A 16,116-nucleotide genomic window follows, 5' to 3' on the forward strand; every position below is an offset into this window, starting at 1 on the left:
ATGTGTTCTCCCAGGATTACATGTCAATGTATATCAACAAAGACAAGACTTATTGTATTGAGTAGGTGGTCAAACTAATAAATTAACTTATTGTTATTATTATTCCCCCAGGATGGTAATATAGTAAGTGAGATTGATTCAAGATGTAGTCAAATACAGCAGAGGCAATACGGAACACTTCCGTATTTAGCCTTGTTTAAATGGGAAGCAATTCGCAAGTGGCGCTCCTAGAGGCGTGACTTGAAAATTCGTGCTAAATTCAAAAATCAATGGAAATGTATATACGAAATGGACAAATAAATTATGTCCTGAAAGAAAGTGTTACTAAGATATTAACTTCATAGTTGCTAAAGCAATTCTGGGTAAATGAATGAAGAATTATTTGATAGGTTATTATTTAATTAAAGACTGAAATTAGACATATAATCAAGATGTGAAATGGACTGCTATGAAAGGGCTTGATCTTTCATTTATGCATTACTTTTTTAGCTTTAGCATTCCTGCCTGAACGTTCACGGCTAGATTTGTCTTTTTTCTCGTTTGAAAGCATAGAATGATCACATTAAAACGCTGTCAACAAAAATATCGGCACATTCCTTACACATGATTCAATGAATTTACATTTAAGAGCTGGACAATTTTCCTTTTAACTTGAAGCCTATTAACACAAAGAAAATCTATAAATTTAGCCTCAAAAATATTGAAATTTTCCTTATAAGCAATACTTGGCACAATCCCATTTCATTAGGGTAAAGCAAATTTGCATCATCATATTGTTTCAACCAAATATGTACATTTCTTAAATCACCTAGGCCTATATTTTCTTCAGTGCTTGACAACGCATTACGGCATTCCATATGGGGTAACTTGGAACACAACTAGCCACACACATATGCATATGTATTTTCTCGAATTAAATCAAACCCACAGATCACACCTACAGCAACACATCGGTGTTGAAGGTTAACTGCTACACTATACAATAAAATAAGCTTATTATATTTTTTTATCCAATTCAAATGTGGGTCGCGCAGGTCACAAATTTAGGAAGTACTATAAAAATCTGTTTGTAACTGGAAGAATATATATGCAAATACAATATCTACTTATATTTTCTTGTCACGAGGGAAACGGAAGAATGACCGCGAAACACTGCAGATATCTTTCCACTCATACTGAGAGGAGATATAAAGAAATGACACACGCTCCTGTTTACTTATGTCAACTTAATGCAACTTCACAAACAAATACACGTGCTCTTATGACAGAATCAGTAACTCTCAGGTCACCCCGCTAGAGGGAGCTCAAATCGCTGTCCCTCTATATCTCGCAGAGTGTCGCGTATCGTCTCCACTGTATTTGGTGTATTAAAGCTAATGCAGTGAGCTGGCAGTTGCGATAAAGAGTGTTCTGTAAGAAGGAAGTCAGCTCCCAGACGAAGCTGCCTTTACATCGGTGTGTCTCCAGACCATCTTTTCTTCACGAGGTGGGAACAATGACAGGAGAGTACTCGAAACAAGCAGATAAAGGCTAAGTTAGGAATGTACTCGATGAATGAAGCTGTACGCGTAAACCATCTTCGGTGGTGGGGGCATATGCGACGAATGGAGGAGGATAGGTTACCTAGGGGAATAATAGTCTATATTATGGAGGGTAAGTGGAGTAGAAGGAGACCAAGATGACAATGGAGTGACTCAGTTTCTAACAATTTAAAGATAAGAGGTATAGAACTAAATGAGGCCACGGCACTAGTTGCAAATAGAGGATTGTCGCGACGTGCCGTTTTGGTAAACTCACAGAGGCTTGTAGATTGAACGCTGAAATGCATAGCGGACTATAATGATAATGCATGTATATATGTATAAAAACCGTAAGATTTTATTTCCGTCAGTGTACGAAGAATTGGATCGTAAAGTTCAGTCAGTTGATCCTCCCTTCTATGGCTGACCACGGTATGTTTAGACCTATGGACTTGCTTTCGAGTTTTTTTTTTTTTTTTTTTTTTTCACCCGGAGAGACTCCTCTCTTACACATCTTCTTCGAGCCAGACATTGCGTAACATTGCACCCAGTGCTGCCAGTGCTCTTTTCAGTAAGTGTCCCATACTACAGTTGTAGACATTACGGATATGTTAAACTACAATTCTCCCCTCAGTTGTGTATTTTGGTATATATGAGTGTTTCCGTGAGATTTATTACAATTATTGGAACTGGGTGGTATTACAAGCCCATTCACATTTCAAGAGAAGAAGAAGTGTCGCATACTCTGTAGTTTTCACTAGTAATACATCCTTTCTTAAATTCAGCCAGTTTTACTGACTGTTACAAATCAAATTTGTTCTTCAAGAGTTTCTCTTCAGTGATTAAACAACATTCAAATACCTGGTTTAGTTTCGAAGTGGCTAGTATGTTGTTTTATAAGGCGCGTATTAGCCTATTCTATAGCTAATTCCGTTGAGTTACGGATTTTCTTCATTGAGGAATTGTGATTTCTATCATTTTACACTGTGTCCGCAACCTCTAACATACTGTCGGTAATGTTCAACTTCAATAATTCAATTTTGCTAAATGTATAGATCTCAATTGAGAATATTAGAAGTCAATACTAATCTTTCTCAGTTTCAGCATTCTACATAGTTTTAATATTTAATGTTATTAATTTTCTTAAATTTTATTTTTAATTAAGCATGAAAAATGAATACGCATATAACTAGCTTGCTTTTTTGAAAACTCCCAGCCTTTGCGTTGCAAGTGCCTGCAAGTTGTGTGTAGTAGGCAGGGTGCGAAATCGCGGTGGTGGGGATGGGGGAAGGGAAGAATGTCTCCCCCACCGATGATTTTATCTCAGAGGTTCCCCCCCCCCACTAAAATTGCCCGGGGGGTTCCTTTCATTATAAAATAAACAGGAAAATGTAGAACCGATTATTTATTACTGAAATTAATGATTTTTACTGGGCATATTTTCATAAAAACATCAGAAATAATTCAAATGACTGCCAGACCTTGAGCAATAAAACAACGCAGCAGTGACAACTCCCCACCTGCAGCCTGTTGTTGATGTTTCACGCTGGCAAGTCCATCCTCCCTTGTCATTGCTATAAGTAGCTCGAGTTTACACCACTCCTGTACTTCTTGGAGTGGGTGTGTTTCCTATAGGTATCAATAGGACAATATTCACTTGAGCAGGGTACAAACTGACAAATTTGTTCAGTCAACACATAGCCCTGGTAGAGGAAAGTTCCATGAAAAAAGCAATAAACCTTGGAACCTCGCACCTCATCTGGCCTTTCTTAAGATAGCGAGTCACTCATAAACTTCTCAACTGATTGGAATAACGTTCTATTGTTTATCATTCCCGTTATAACACAAAAATTCGAACAAAAAGATCTCAAATTTACATTTTTCTGGGTGGAGAAGGTAATTAAAAAACAGGGGGACTTTAACCCCGCACCAGGTACTGCCTGAAAAAATTTAGTAGTTAAGCCCTATGTTCCTTCTCCCCCCACCAACCACTTCTTTCTGATTCCGCACCCTGTAGTAGCAATATGTCGTATATCTAAATTTAGTGGAATGAGGATTTTTTTCTGAAGAGCAACGCAGATGAAGAAATGCGGATGGTAGTTTCAGAAAGAAATTCAATATGTAGTGTGAAATTTTAATTATTGTTTTGCTGTGTTATTTATCTCTGTGTGCAGTTTTATATTGACACTGTGAATGTTGAGTTGTTCTTTGTTCTGTATGCTGTGACATATGGTAGTAGGGTTCATAATCTTGAGGGGTTTCCATTTAGGATATCTGTATCTGGTTTTATCAGTGTTGTTATGGAGATTCTTCTGTATCACAATCATCATTACCCCACAGCAGCTATATCCGGTATTTATTCGTGATGATTTAGGTAACAGTTGGCTGCCTCTCTGATTTATTGGTGTGTAACAGATTTTCAGGGTTGAGTAGCGGTGAGTTTGCATGGGTATGAATCCTAGGATCTGCAGTCCTAAAAAACGTTTCTGTGGTTTCCCCATTTTATCGTTAATTAACCTTAATTAATGCTGCTGCATACCTAATCTTATCCCTTTCCCTTGGAGTTGTTAGTGCAACATTAAGCTGCTAGCAGGAATGGAGGAACAATCTTCAGGAATAAATTTTGGCTGTGGTAACTGTAAAAGGTAGTTGCTTAAAAGTAAAGCCAATAACAGATTATTAGATTAACCTGTGATGGCCCGAACAAGTAAACACAGCACACATCAGTATTGATCATAGTTTCCTGAATAGATATGTGTTTACGTAGAAACCTGTTCCCTGGCAATGCATAAGAATCGATTCAGTTAGCCAGAGGAACAAAGCTTGTAGGAGAAATTTTAGTATTCATTGTTAGTGCAGTATGTTTACATTTCCAGTAAAATATCACCAAGTGACTAACAAACACTGCTGTTGGGTGAAATGAATTCACTGAGGCACCACTCGAGGTATTCAACATAGACAATTTTTGTACCACCTGGGGAACAATAAAAACTGCTTAACATTTAATCCAATTGTTTGACATGGAACTCCCTAGAAGGGGCACTCTGGTAAACACCACTCGGTTGTGTCATTAGACATGGCATGCACAGAAAAATAAAGAAAGGACACTTAAGTAAATGTTGGTGGCATTGTACGATGAAATGAGCTGATAGCAGTATTGTATAAATTTTTGTCTTCATTTCAACAGAATTCTTTTCATTTTCCATTTCCTGTCTTCTGGGTTGAAGTGTGAATCAAGAACCTCCTCAGTTTTTCTCTCCCCACCACTCCTTTCCTTCCTCGAATATTTTTTCTACTTTTACTCCACTCTTCTCTGTACTCTCCTAACCGTATCCATTCACCCCTTTCTGTCCATTCCGTGATGTCTTTCTCCTATGACTTTCTTTGTAAATACTTACTGTGGTACTCTATTCTCTTCCATTCTCATTATGTGTCCATACCATTTCAGCTTACGGGTCTCTGTTTTGCCTTTCAGTTCAGGGAATCCAATTCACTCCCTCATTTCTATGTTTCTGACTTTATCCCTTTATGCCCTCCCTATTTTTTTTCTAAGCAATTTCATCTTGGCCTCTTGCATTCTGCATTCATGTTTTGTTGTTGTCCATGTGCCTGATGCATATGTCAAAATTGGTGTGTACCGGGCGAGTTGGCCATGCGCGTAGAGGCACGCGGCTGTGAGCTTGCATCCGGGAGATAGTAGGTTCGAATCCCACTATCGGCAGCCCTGAAGATGGTTTTCCGTGGTTTCCCATTTTCACACCAGGCAAATGTTGGGGCTGTACCTTAATTAAGGCCACGGCCGCTTCCTTCCAACTCCTAGGCCTTTCCTATCCCATCGTCACCATAAGACCTATCTGTGTCGGTGCAACGTAAAGCCCCTAGCAAAAAAAAAAAAAAAAAAAAAAAAATTGGTGTGTAACACATTGGGTTGCAAAATTTTCTTGCATTCCGTTGGATGTCCTAGTTACAGACTATACAACTCACACATTGCTAAAAGTCATTGGCTTGGTCAATTCTCTTTCCAATGTCTTAATTTATTTTCCCATCTTCTGCAATTATTCTGCCCGAATACTTGAAGCTTGCCACAACATCTAATGGTCTTCCATTTACTTCAATATTCCCACTTCCTTCTCTATTACTTCTCATCACCACTACTATCACACTCTTTTCCACACTTATTTTCATTCCATATTCTTCCATCTCCTGATTCCATACAGTATCTTGTTCTTGTTCTATTTCATCTTCTCCACATATTACTGTCTCATCTGCCAATTGTGAGGCCTTTGCCTCCTTGGTTCCCATTTTGTGTTGTATAGTTTTGTGGATTTCATCCATGACTGTAATGAAGATTGGAGAGGATAAAACACATCCTTTCTGAAGTCCTGTTTCTACTTTGAACCAGTTTGTTTGTCCTATCGTAGTATTCATACTACGTACTCACTTTTCATTCATGGCTTTTATAATTGGTTCTTCACCTCTCCCTGCCTTCTTTTTTTTATCAATTCATCCGAGACCACTTGCCATTGTACACTGACATATGTCTTCTCAATATCGATGAATATCATCACTGAATCCAGCCTAATTCCCATCTGTTCTCCATCACGTTCTTTAGGTTCAACAGATTGAAAAATTTAAAAATTATGTTTGCACTGAGTAAGGAGTATGACACCGTATGGAAGTGAAACACAGATAATAACTGGTGCTGAGAAAAACAGTGTTGAAGCCTTTTAAAGACCGTGTTATCAGCAGTTCTTGAAGATCAGATTGATAGAACATGTCTCAAATAAAGTGATAGTGAATCATCTTGATGAGAGGAGATAGGTTTGAGAGATTCTGGTCCTGGGAAGGAAAATTTTGATAGAACATATCTGTGAACTTGTTCAGTTAGTTTTGAAGCTGATTGCAAAGGATAAAAATGGTAGGAAGATTCCAATATATGGACCCGGGTGATCAGAGTGTTACGCAAACCGTATAGTCACTGAATTTTCAAGAAGTTTTGTACATTTCGATCACAAGCAGTGTACATTGGATTTTTAACAAGAAAGGTCAACTTGTGTCGGTTTCAATTCCATATAAAACTGTATGTTATATAGCTATTAATACGATATAAGATGTCATGTAATACTAGGGGTCCTTTGACTATGATATTGATATCGACAGATATGTTAACTTATATTTCCCATGGTAGTGATCACTGTTTTAGAAGTCATGTTAGACTGGGGGTCCTTAGCTGTGATCAAAGTTATCTGTCATGGAAAACTTGAGGTCTATTGATATGAACACAATATCAACAGTCATGTAAAATTTCGAGTTTTTCGGTATGATCATAATATTGATGGTCATGTAAAATTACCAGGTGGTTGCTTAGTCTGTTGACAAACACCATAAGTATGAATGACATCAATAAGGTAATATATTTTTCTGGCTTATGTTTCAGTGTAAGGTCATTGGAAGTAATCAACAATCCCAGTAACTTCTAACTATTTCAGTTGCAGCGCGAAATGGACCTGGAAGTAAAGATCAAAGAGGAACCAGCCTGGCTTGAAGGAACAACAACTGCATCACTTGTAAGTCTCATTCCAGATAACTTTATACAGATCAGAAATTAACCCTTAATAGCTGAAAAAGTTTGGCAGGGGCATACTTTTCTGTGTGCTTCCTCAGTATTAACACCAGCAGTCACCAATTGCTGAATGAGCATCTATGCATAGTACGACTCTGTTTTGTTTATTTGTCTGGGAATACACCACAACGCGCTACACAAAGCTACTAACTCTTAGGAACTTAAGGTTGGGGTTGGATTAGTCTGTACTTTTTAGTGTCAGTATCGAAATTACTTTGGTTTAGGGGTTGCACCTTTTCTATTTTTCCCCTCTGATTGTAATAGAGGATGGATGGCCCATCATACTAAAAAAAAAAACTAATATCCTCCAACCCTACTGCATCATCATTTGCACCACATGTTAAAAATTCTCACTCCTACCATAATTAGTGTTGAAGAAGTTAAATCACAAATCTTTCGTTAGTGTTTATGAGCCTGGTTACACCAGTCTGCTAAACATAATGTCAATACAGGTGTGATTATCCGGGGTTACCCTGACATCCACAATGTGCTGGATTATATTATGTGTTTTTTACGAAAGAGCAGATTTGCATATGGGATACGAGGGATAAAATAGCTCAAAATCTGAATGTACGTTCTCTCAAAATAAGTATTTTGCTCAGATGTTGAATTCTTTTAGACAGACAGAATAGTGATTAGCTCATTTTATTCCTCAAATACAGGTCACATTCTATGTTATATAGAGAACCAAGTCTAAGGGCTCTAGAATGCATGATTTTTGAGAATAATTTTTTTACATGCTCCTTCTTAGTGGGCTCTGACACTTAAGGGACGTAAGGCACATTAAACAGAATTTCTTCTTTCCTCTTTGTCATTATTTTACTGTCCATTTTGTGCATCCTTTTCATCCATTCCTTAGTTCAGCTACTGTTCTCCTCTATATTGAATGTGTTAAGTAGGTGTATTCTAGAATATGTTAATTTAATTCACTTTTATTATGAAGTTATGTTAGAACATAAGCTTTTAATCACACTCCCTTCCCCCCTTTAATGCTGAAAAGGTTTAATGAATCCAAGTGTGAAATTTAAATGTCTCATAGTAGATCAAAAAAATCTTCTGAAACTGCAGATGTACACTCCAACACTGCTGATTCTCCACTGACAGTGTCCTCATCCCCAGAGTTCCTCACAGAACAGTACATAGCATGCTTGTAGTAGTCAAATATTTCATTTTTAGTTGCTTTGCTACATCACATCTTTCACTGTTATATGACTGTGATAAGTCTGCTTCTTTGACGTTTAATTTTTTTATTTTACACTTGGAGTCATTGAAATATGCTATTTGAAACAGATCTGTCTTAATGTTTTATGTATCCCCTGTGATCTCAGCAAAACCATAGTAGAGTATGTGATTCTATTATTTCAAGTTATTTTAATCTGTCTATAAACAAACTCTGTGCTGAGATTAAATAATCATTTAGAAAAGTTGTAATGCTTCTAATTGGTTCAGACAACTTTTATGATTTGATTGATATGATTGTACATATGAAAACAGTTCATAAAATTCAGTGTTTATGCCTATGGCTGCTTCCTTCCAAATTCTGTGTGAGATGGCCCCAATTCCATCCCTGGTATTATATCTTCTGATATGGCTAGAAAATGTTTGGCATTTTATATTTTGTTCTCAGTCTAATCCTTTCTCTGACATAAGGAGTGAGCAAGAATAGTAACACCATTCTCAGTACAGCCTTTGGTTGTAGCAATCCTCTGCTGGTAGAAATCTTCCTTAAACATTAGTGAAATTCTGAAAGTAACTATAATACTGGAAATTAATGAATTAACATGCTTATTTGTTAGTGACTGTATTTGTAGATGTGTGTTATGAGCATACCTAATATATTTTATTTTCCACAGGAGAATTTCGAACATGTATCAGAAGTGATAGCTCTGAAAGAAGAAGTTAAATCAGAGTTAACAGAGCCAGAGTCATCGCAGGAAGACTCTCTTGAGGTAATGTACATAATTTGATAAGCCATCGTCAGGTTATGCAGATGGGTAGAAAATGGCTCAACAGATACCAGGGTTTGATCTATCTTTGTAGTGGACATGATTGATAGTCCTGCAGAAAATATACCTTTTTATGAGATTGACTGTTTACTTACCTAGTTTTCACTTTTCCTTCAAGTTGTTCCATGATCTTGCATTATGAATTGTGCAGAAGTTAGGATTATTCCAAAGACCTCTACTCTATGTCATTTGGAAGCTGGTATCATTCCTGATAATACTTCTGAATTCGTAAATTAGTTTTGAACACAAAGTAGCTAAAAGATACATTGTTTTCTTACTGTTACAGGATATTTTATTAGTTGTTTCCAAATGAAACACCTTTGTTATCTTATTGATTATATTAATTATTGTTTTCTAAATAATACAGTAATTTGTTGATACAAGTTGCAGGTGATATGCTTGTTTACTGTGAGTGTTTGCTTGAATACTACACACATTGTAGCCATCTCTTGGCAAGTGAAAATATTCTTTTTCCCCCTAATATGGTCTGTGATGGTACTAGTCCATTGTGACTTATAATATTTGTCCCGGAAGGTGCACGTCAACCCCGCACATTTAAAAGAAGCGCCTTAAGGAGCACTATCTATCGAACAAAACTTGAAACCCCTAATGCATAAATTGGGGGCATGGATCAGAATATGTCACTTCTGAATAACTGAGTAATATGTTATTTTAAAGTTTCCTAAACTGACTGGATTTCTTTGTTTTGTTTTGGTGTACATCAAGAAGTTTGAACTTTTCTCCATAGAAGTCCTTAAAAAATGCTGAGGTCAGGTACTCTGGTGCAAGGTGGAATAATTAATGATTTAAAGAAGTTTAGGGTTTATAAGTTTTCTCAACTAATTTGTCATTCATTTATTGTGATACTCCAATGTTTTGCAACTCTTCCTTCTCATCCCGCCAGCTTTGGAGTCTGGCCAATCATAAATTTTCTGTATTTATTTTTCAGCCATTCATAAGCTTCTTGTAACTTTTTGAGTATCAAATAAAATGAGAAGTTGTTGTCAGATTTAGTCCAGAGACTTCTCGAACCCTCCCCTTGGGTATAAAAGCCGCAGCTTTGTCTAGTTACCTTGTCTTATTCTCGTCTGAAGTTCTGAGTGTGTGTGTTAAGTCAGGAGGCGAGGTGCCTAATTCGTTGGCAGGCAGAACATCAGCCCAGGTAATGGCTACCAATTTGCTATCTCTAGCTATCTTCCCAAACTCACCTGTGGGGAAGTTTCTAATGTTCAACTATGTAACCATCTGTTTTCGAAAATGTAAACTTTCCTTCTGCTACTGTAAAATTTCATACAGACTTAAACTGTAAATCAAGGATAGAGAGTGCATTACCCTCTCGAATTCCCCTTCAATTTATGTTGCTGTGACTACGATTTTGTACCTTTTTGTCTCCTGGAATTCACTCATTAACTTCTCTTTTGAGTCAGCTCAGTAGTGTAGAATTAGCCTCTGCATCATCGGGCCACAAGCCCAAGCAGGGTTTTAAAACTTGGTTTTCAATGAGCGCAATTTTACTACACCATACATTTTGAGTTTGGGCCAGTAATTTAACCTGTTCTTCTTTTCCACGAAGGCCCAATAGTATGAGTACTAGATACCCCTGTGTAAAGGAGTTGTAAATTGTAGGTTGTGCATAGAGGTGCCAGAAATTGTAACGTTTTGTGTAATGTTTCCTTGAGTAGGCTATAAGGAATTGGGAGCACGGCCTCATTGGTTGAATTTAAAGAGCATGTAAACTCATTTTTGATATAGGTGTAATTTTGAGAGGGGCCTTTGGAAGGCCGTATGTGTAACCTATGGAGAAAGGTGCTGTTGAACTGTGTCTTGTGAGATATGTCTCGTTATCTAACCAAACACAACATTTGTGACGTAAACTTGTAAATTGGAGCTGGAAGCTCAAAACTTGTAATTTCCAACCCTTGGGTTTCTATTCTTGTTTGCTATTTTGTACCTGACATTTTGTTCCTTGACCTAGTGAAGAATTTTTTTAAGTTAGAGATCTGAAGAGAAATATAACATTTATGTAAAAGTTTAAATTCATCTTTCATATCGTAGATAGACCCATTCATGCTGACACCTTCTTTCACCTCTCTGCGTTCCACAGATAATCTCGGAACAATATTACTTAAACATGCAATGATTAAATAAGCCAGTCAAGAGTTATCTTGCCTTCTGTTTCATTCTTCGTATGGGATAGTGTTTGTGAATAGGCCTTGTAAGTTCACCGTTACTCACCTGAACATTCGTTACATGAATGAATTAATCATTACCAGGATGCACATTTGATCACTGTCATTGTCCACTTCATAGCATGCGTGTCATCTTCTTTCAGTATGACTATGTTGCTATGGGGTATTTCATTGCCCATTTGTTGAGATATTCATTTCACCATCTCTTCCAGGAGTTCTGGGTTAGCTGCTGAAAATTTAGCCATGTGGGCAAGGTTCTGATGAGAGAGGAAGTATAATCATGATCAGAGAGTGTAGTAATTGGCTCTCCTATAAGGAAATGCTATGTAGTTTGGTAGGAAGTGTCAAAAGGGTCATCATTTAGCTTTGATGAGAGGATGTGTTATAATAATGGTCCATTCTTTCTTGGTGTAGCGATAAGTCCATCACTAGTCTGAGCTGATAAACCAGATTCTTGACAGCTGCTCCCCAGATTCCACCAAAGTATGGTGCTGCAGAAGGCATGAAATGCCACGTCAGGCCCATGTCTGCAGTTGTGTGAAAAATTGGTGTTCTGATGGTTGTTTTGCAGAAAGGCCTTGATTTCTGTAGCTCCTCCAAAGAAGTTTGTGCCATTAATGCTGTAAACGTTCAGGGATTGATCTCTATGGGAACTATGTCGATAATGTGTGGAGAGGAATGTTGTGGTGAGATCGGTTATCATGTTTATTTAGACAGCCTTGGCAGCTAGGCAGTCTGGTCTTGTTCGATTTCACATGATTTTTTACTAGAATTGGGCTAGCATAGTCTATGCTAGTTTTATGGAATGGGTATGTTGGTGTTATAGGCACCATTTGTGTATTTCGCATTCATTGGTCTGAGTTATCTGCATTCACTTGAGACGTGTATGAGTGTGGCTTCTTTCTGTTCCCCTTGCTGAGGAGATCCTAAACCTTTCTCTCAGAGTGTTGAGTGCCAGGATGAAGTAGTTGAAGGTGTTCTGCCATCAAAATTATATTTGTGACATGAAACGGAATTTCTGATGTTTCCACTCCACTAGTGTCGGAGTATTGTGCAGTCTTCCACCAACAAGAAGATGGCCTTCTTGATGTATGATTGGATTTATAGTCTTTATATGAGTTCATAGTTTCCTACACAACATTAATCTAAAATTTGTATACAGGGTTCATCTCCAATACAAACAGTGGACTTCTGTTTCACTACATGGTTTCTTTACAACAATCTCAGATAATTATATGTTACAAATCTCATGACTTGTCCGTATTGAAATGTACATTATTTCAACAATATTACAAAAGTTTATTGAAATCCACGTATTCAGTACATATTGGGTTCTTGAAATCAAGATTTATATCTTGTCATACTAATTTAAGGGGACATGTTTCACCCATTGCATGGGCATCATCAGCTGTGATCTCATGCCTAAGGGATAAAAATCGGGATTCTTATTATTCTAGTCAAAGTGTTACATAGAGGAATATGTTGCAAGTGATAAAAATCATTGTTATCCGTATTGAAGATACTGAATGTAGGATGTTAAAAGGTTTGTTTTTTCACCTATTCAATACATATAAGTTTTGTAAATTAGGAATTTATTGTAGATTCCATTTGAGACATGTTTCGCCCTTCATTGAGGGCATCATCAGTCAAAATATCACCTCAAGGTAAAAAATCAGGTAACTGGTTAGTAGTAGACATGTACAAATTAATACATATTGTTAACAACATACAAAAATTAAGTATGGGAAATAGCTGCACAAAAGTGATGGTTGAACATGTAGGTTTAGATGAAAGGTCAGCACCAATGCCTAAAAATAACATAGTAGAGTTCTGCAGTGGTGCTCTGGAGAAACAGTTGACGTACTCATATGAAAATAAAAAGTTTAAAAATATTTACAATATAACAATTAAGGGAGAAAAGGTGTAGTGTTTGGCATCATGTTAGTAACCAAAAAATTGATGTCAAAGGTTGGTAACTATACAGTATTTACATTGTTCAATTGAACAGTTGAGATAAAGATTTTTTAAAAAATATTTACATTTAACATTCAGCGTAAATGTTTGTAATAAAAACTAATGTTAATGATTGGTAACTATATAGTAATTACATTATCTAATTAAATAGTTGAGAATTTACAATTATATACATATTTACACAAGAGCAGCTGGTGCGTAAGGATAAAAAAAAAATAAAAAAAATTTTTTAGTACCAAGTGCGTCCTGATGTTTTAGAGGTTGGAAGAAAGAATTAGCATTGACATTTCAGAAATATGTAGAGCAGATTATTTTAGTTAAAAATCACCGGGGGTAGGGGAAATTTTCATAGCCAAATGAGGTTTATAAGCATCAAGCTGAAAGTTTTTCAGTTGTAGCGCCGAGATCGGGACGGAGACTGGTCAGTGTGGCTGGAGATTCATGGGTAATCCGTGCGTTTGAACGGCAACAATGGTGACAGTTAAAGTGGGTAATTGCTAATTAGGAAAAATGTTGTGGGTTGAAACTTCCGCTTATTCTTTTAGTTGACTTCTGTAGCATCGATTGTGATGTGAAGACATCGGTGTGAAATGCCGGTGAGACAAAATGATATTGTTCCGAGGAATAAAGTAAGGCGGAGTACGGGATGAAGTTGTTGTTCTTTACTGGTCTGGTGAGATAGAATAGAGTTGCTTGTGTTGTGGACCCGCCGCCATTGCTAACCGCATGTGCGTATTACCGACTGAGCCTCCTTCTTAGTCCACCATTACTCATCAACAATTTACCTCCCAGCGACACATCAGATAACTTCCACTTCATACAATACAACTTTCAACAACTCGCCGGAACCCAGCGCACATCGGCACAAATATGGCGGGCCACTACGGCTCCTCTTCGCAGTCAGAATAAGAAGATACCTCACCTCAGCTTTAACGCTCTGACTCTGCAGTTGCCGTATACATTCTAATCTCTCCACAGCAGTCCACAACACAAGCAACTCTATTCTATCTCACCAGACCAGTAAAGAACAACAACTTCATCCCGTAGTCCGCCTTACTTTATTCCTCGGAACAATATCATTTTGTCTCACCGGCATTTCACACCGATGTCTTCACATCACAATCGATGCTACAGAAGTCAACTAAAAGAATAAGCGGAAGTTTCAACCCACAACATTTTTCCTAATTAGCAATTACCCACTTTAACTGTCACCATTGTTGCCGTTCAAACGCACGGATTACCCATGAATCTCCAGCCACACTGACCAGTCTCCGTCCCGATCTCGGCGCTACAACTGAAAAACTTTCAGCTTGATGCTTATAAACCTCATTTGGCTATGAAAATTTCCCCTACCCCCGGTGATTTTTAACTAAAATAATCTGCTCTACATATTTCTGAAATGTCAATGCTAATTCTTTCTTCCAACCTCTAAAACATCAGGACGCACTTGGTACTAAAAAAATTTTTTTATTTTTTTTTTATCCTTACGCACCAGCTGCTCTTGTGTAAATATGTATATAATTGTAAATTCTCAACTATTTAATTAGATAATGTAATTACTATATAGTTACCAATCATTAACATTAGTTTTTATTACAAACATTTACGCTGAATGTTAAATGTAAATATTTTTTAAAAAATCTTTATCTCAACTGTTCAATTGAACAATGTAAATACTGTATAGTTACCAACCTTTGACATCAATTTTTTGGTTACTAACATGATGCCAAACACTACACCTTTTCTCCCTTAATTGTTATATTGTAAATATTTTTAAACTTTTTATTTTCATAAGAGTACGTCAACTGTTTCTCCAGAGCACCACTGCAGAACTCTACTATGTTATTTTTAGGCATTGGTGCTGACCTTTCATCTAAACCTACATGTTCAACCATCACTTTTGTGCAGCTATTTCCCATACTTAATTTTTGTATGTTGTTAACAATATGTATTAATTTGTACATGTCTACTACTAACCAGTTACCTGATTTTTTACCTTGAGGTGATATTTTGACTGATGATGCCCTCAATGAAGGGCGAAACATGTCTCAAATGGAATCTACAATAAATTCCTAATTTACAAAACTTATATGTATTGAATAGGTGAAAAAACAAACCTTTTAACATCCTACTAGAGGAATATGTGTTATTAAAATGAGGAAACTTGTTGAAAGTTCACAAACGACAATTGACACAATTAAGACACCTCTAAAAAGTGTTTGGTGAAAGGATGTGAGTATGTGTTATAAGAGTGGTCCATTCTTTGTTAGTAAAGCGATAAGAATCCATCACTCTTCTGAGGTGATACATATGAGACTCTTGACAGCTGCTTCCCAGATTCCACCAAAGTGTGGTGCTGCAGGAGGGATGATATGCCATGTCAGTCTCATGCCTGCAGTTGGGTGAAGAGTTGGTTTTCTGTGGGTTGTTTTGCAGAGAGGCCTTGATTTCTTTAGCTGCTCCAAAGAAATTTGTGCCATTATTGGTGTAAATGTTCAGCCCACAGCCAACAGCGCATAAACTCAATGCTCCACCCATCTCCTCTCCTCCGCCACACCCCGTTCCCTAAATACCACACAGATAGAATACAAGAAGTGCAAGTGTCATTCATTCTGATGCTGTAAAGGCAACTAGTTCACACCAGATATGTCGAGGGGATAAGTAAATGTATACACAGCGTTTTTCATCAAATTTAACCCTTTTTTCTAATCTTTAAAATCTTTCTACCCTCCTCTTGTTACAGGTTCTTCACCAAACATCCCTCAATAGTCAATTTCAACATTCAAGCTGTAGCAGACTTCAAG

The 16,116-nt window shown here is 37.1% G+C and overlaps 1 protein-coding gene across 1 annotated transcript in view; it reads left to right on the forward strand.

Annotated features, from left to right (window-relative positions):
- Positions 1 to 6,814: 6,814 nt before the first annotated feature.
- LOC136882009 (zinc finger protein 454-like) overlaps positions 6,815 to 16,116 on the forward strand; it is a 59,744-nt gene continuing 50,442 nt past the window's right edge. Inside the window, exons 1-3 of the mRNA XM_067154499.2 lie at positions 6,815 to 6,928; positions 7,010 to 7,087; positions 8,997 to 9,092. Of these exons, the coding sequence (XP_067010600.2) occupies positions 6,911 to 6,928; positions 7,010 to 7,087; positions 8,997 to 9,092 (192 nt within the window). The 5' untranslated portion in view covers positions 6,815 to 6,910. The remainder of the gene's footprint in view (positions 6,929 to 7,009; positions 7,088 to 8,996; positions 9,093 to 16,116) is intronic.

This window comes from Anabrus simplex, chromosome 10 (assembly GCF_040414725.1).
Source record: "Anabrus simplex isolate iqAnaSimp1 chromosome 10, ASM4041472v1, whole genome shotgun sequence".
Lineage (NCBI taxonomy): Eukaryota > Metazoa > Arthropoda > Insecta > Orthoptera > Tettigoniidae > Anabrus > Anabrus simplex.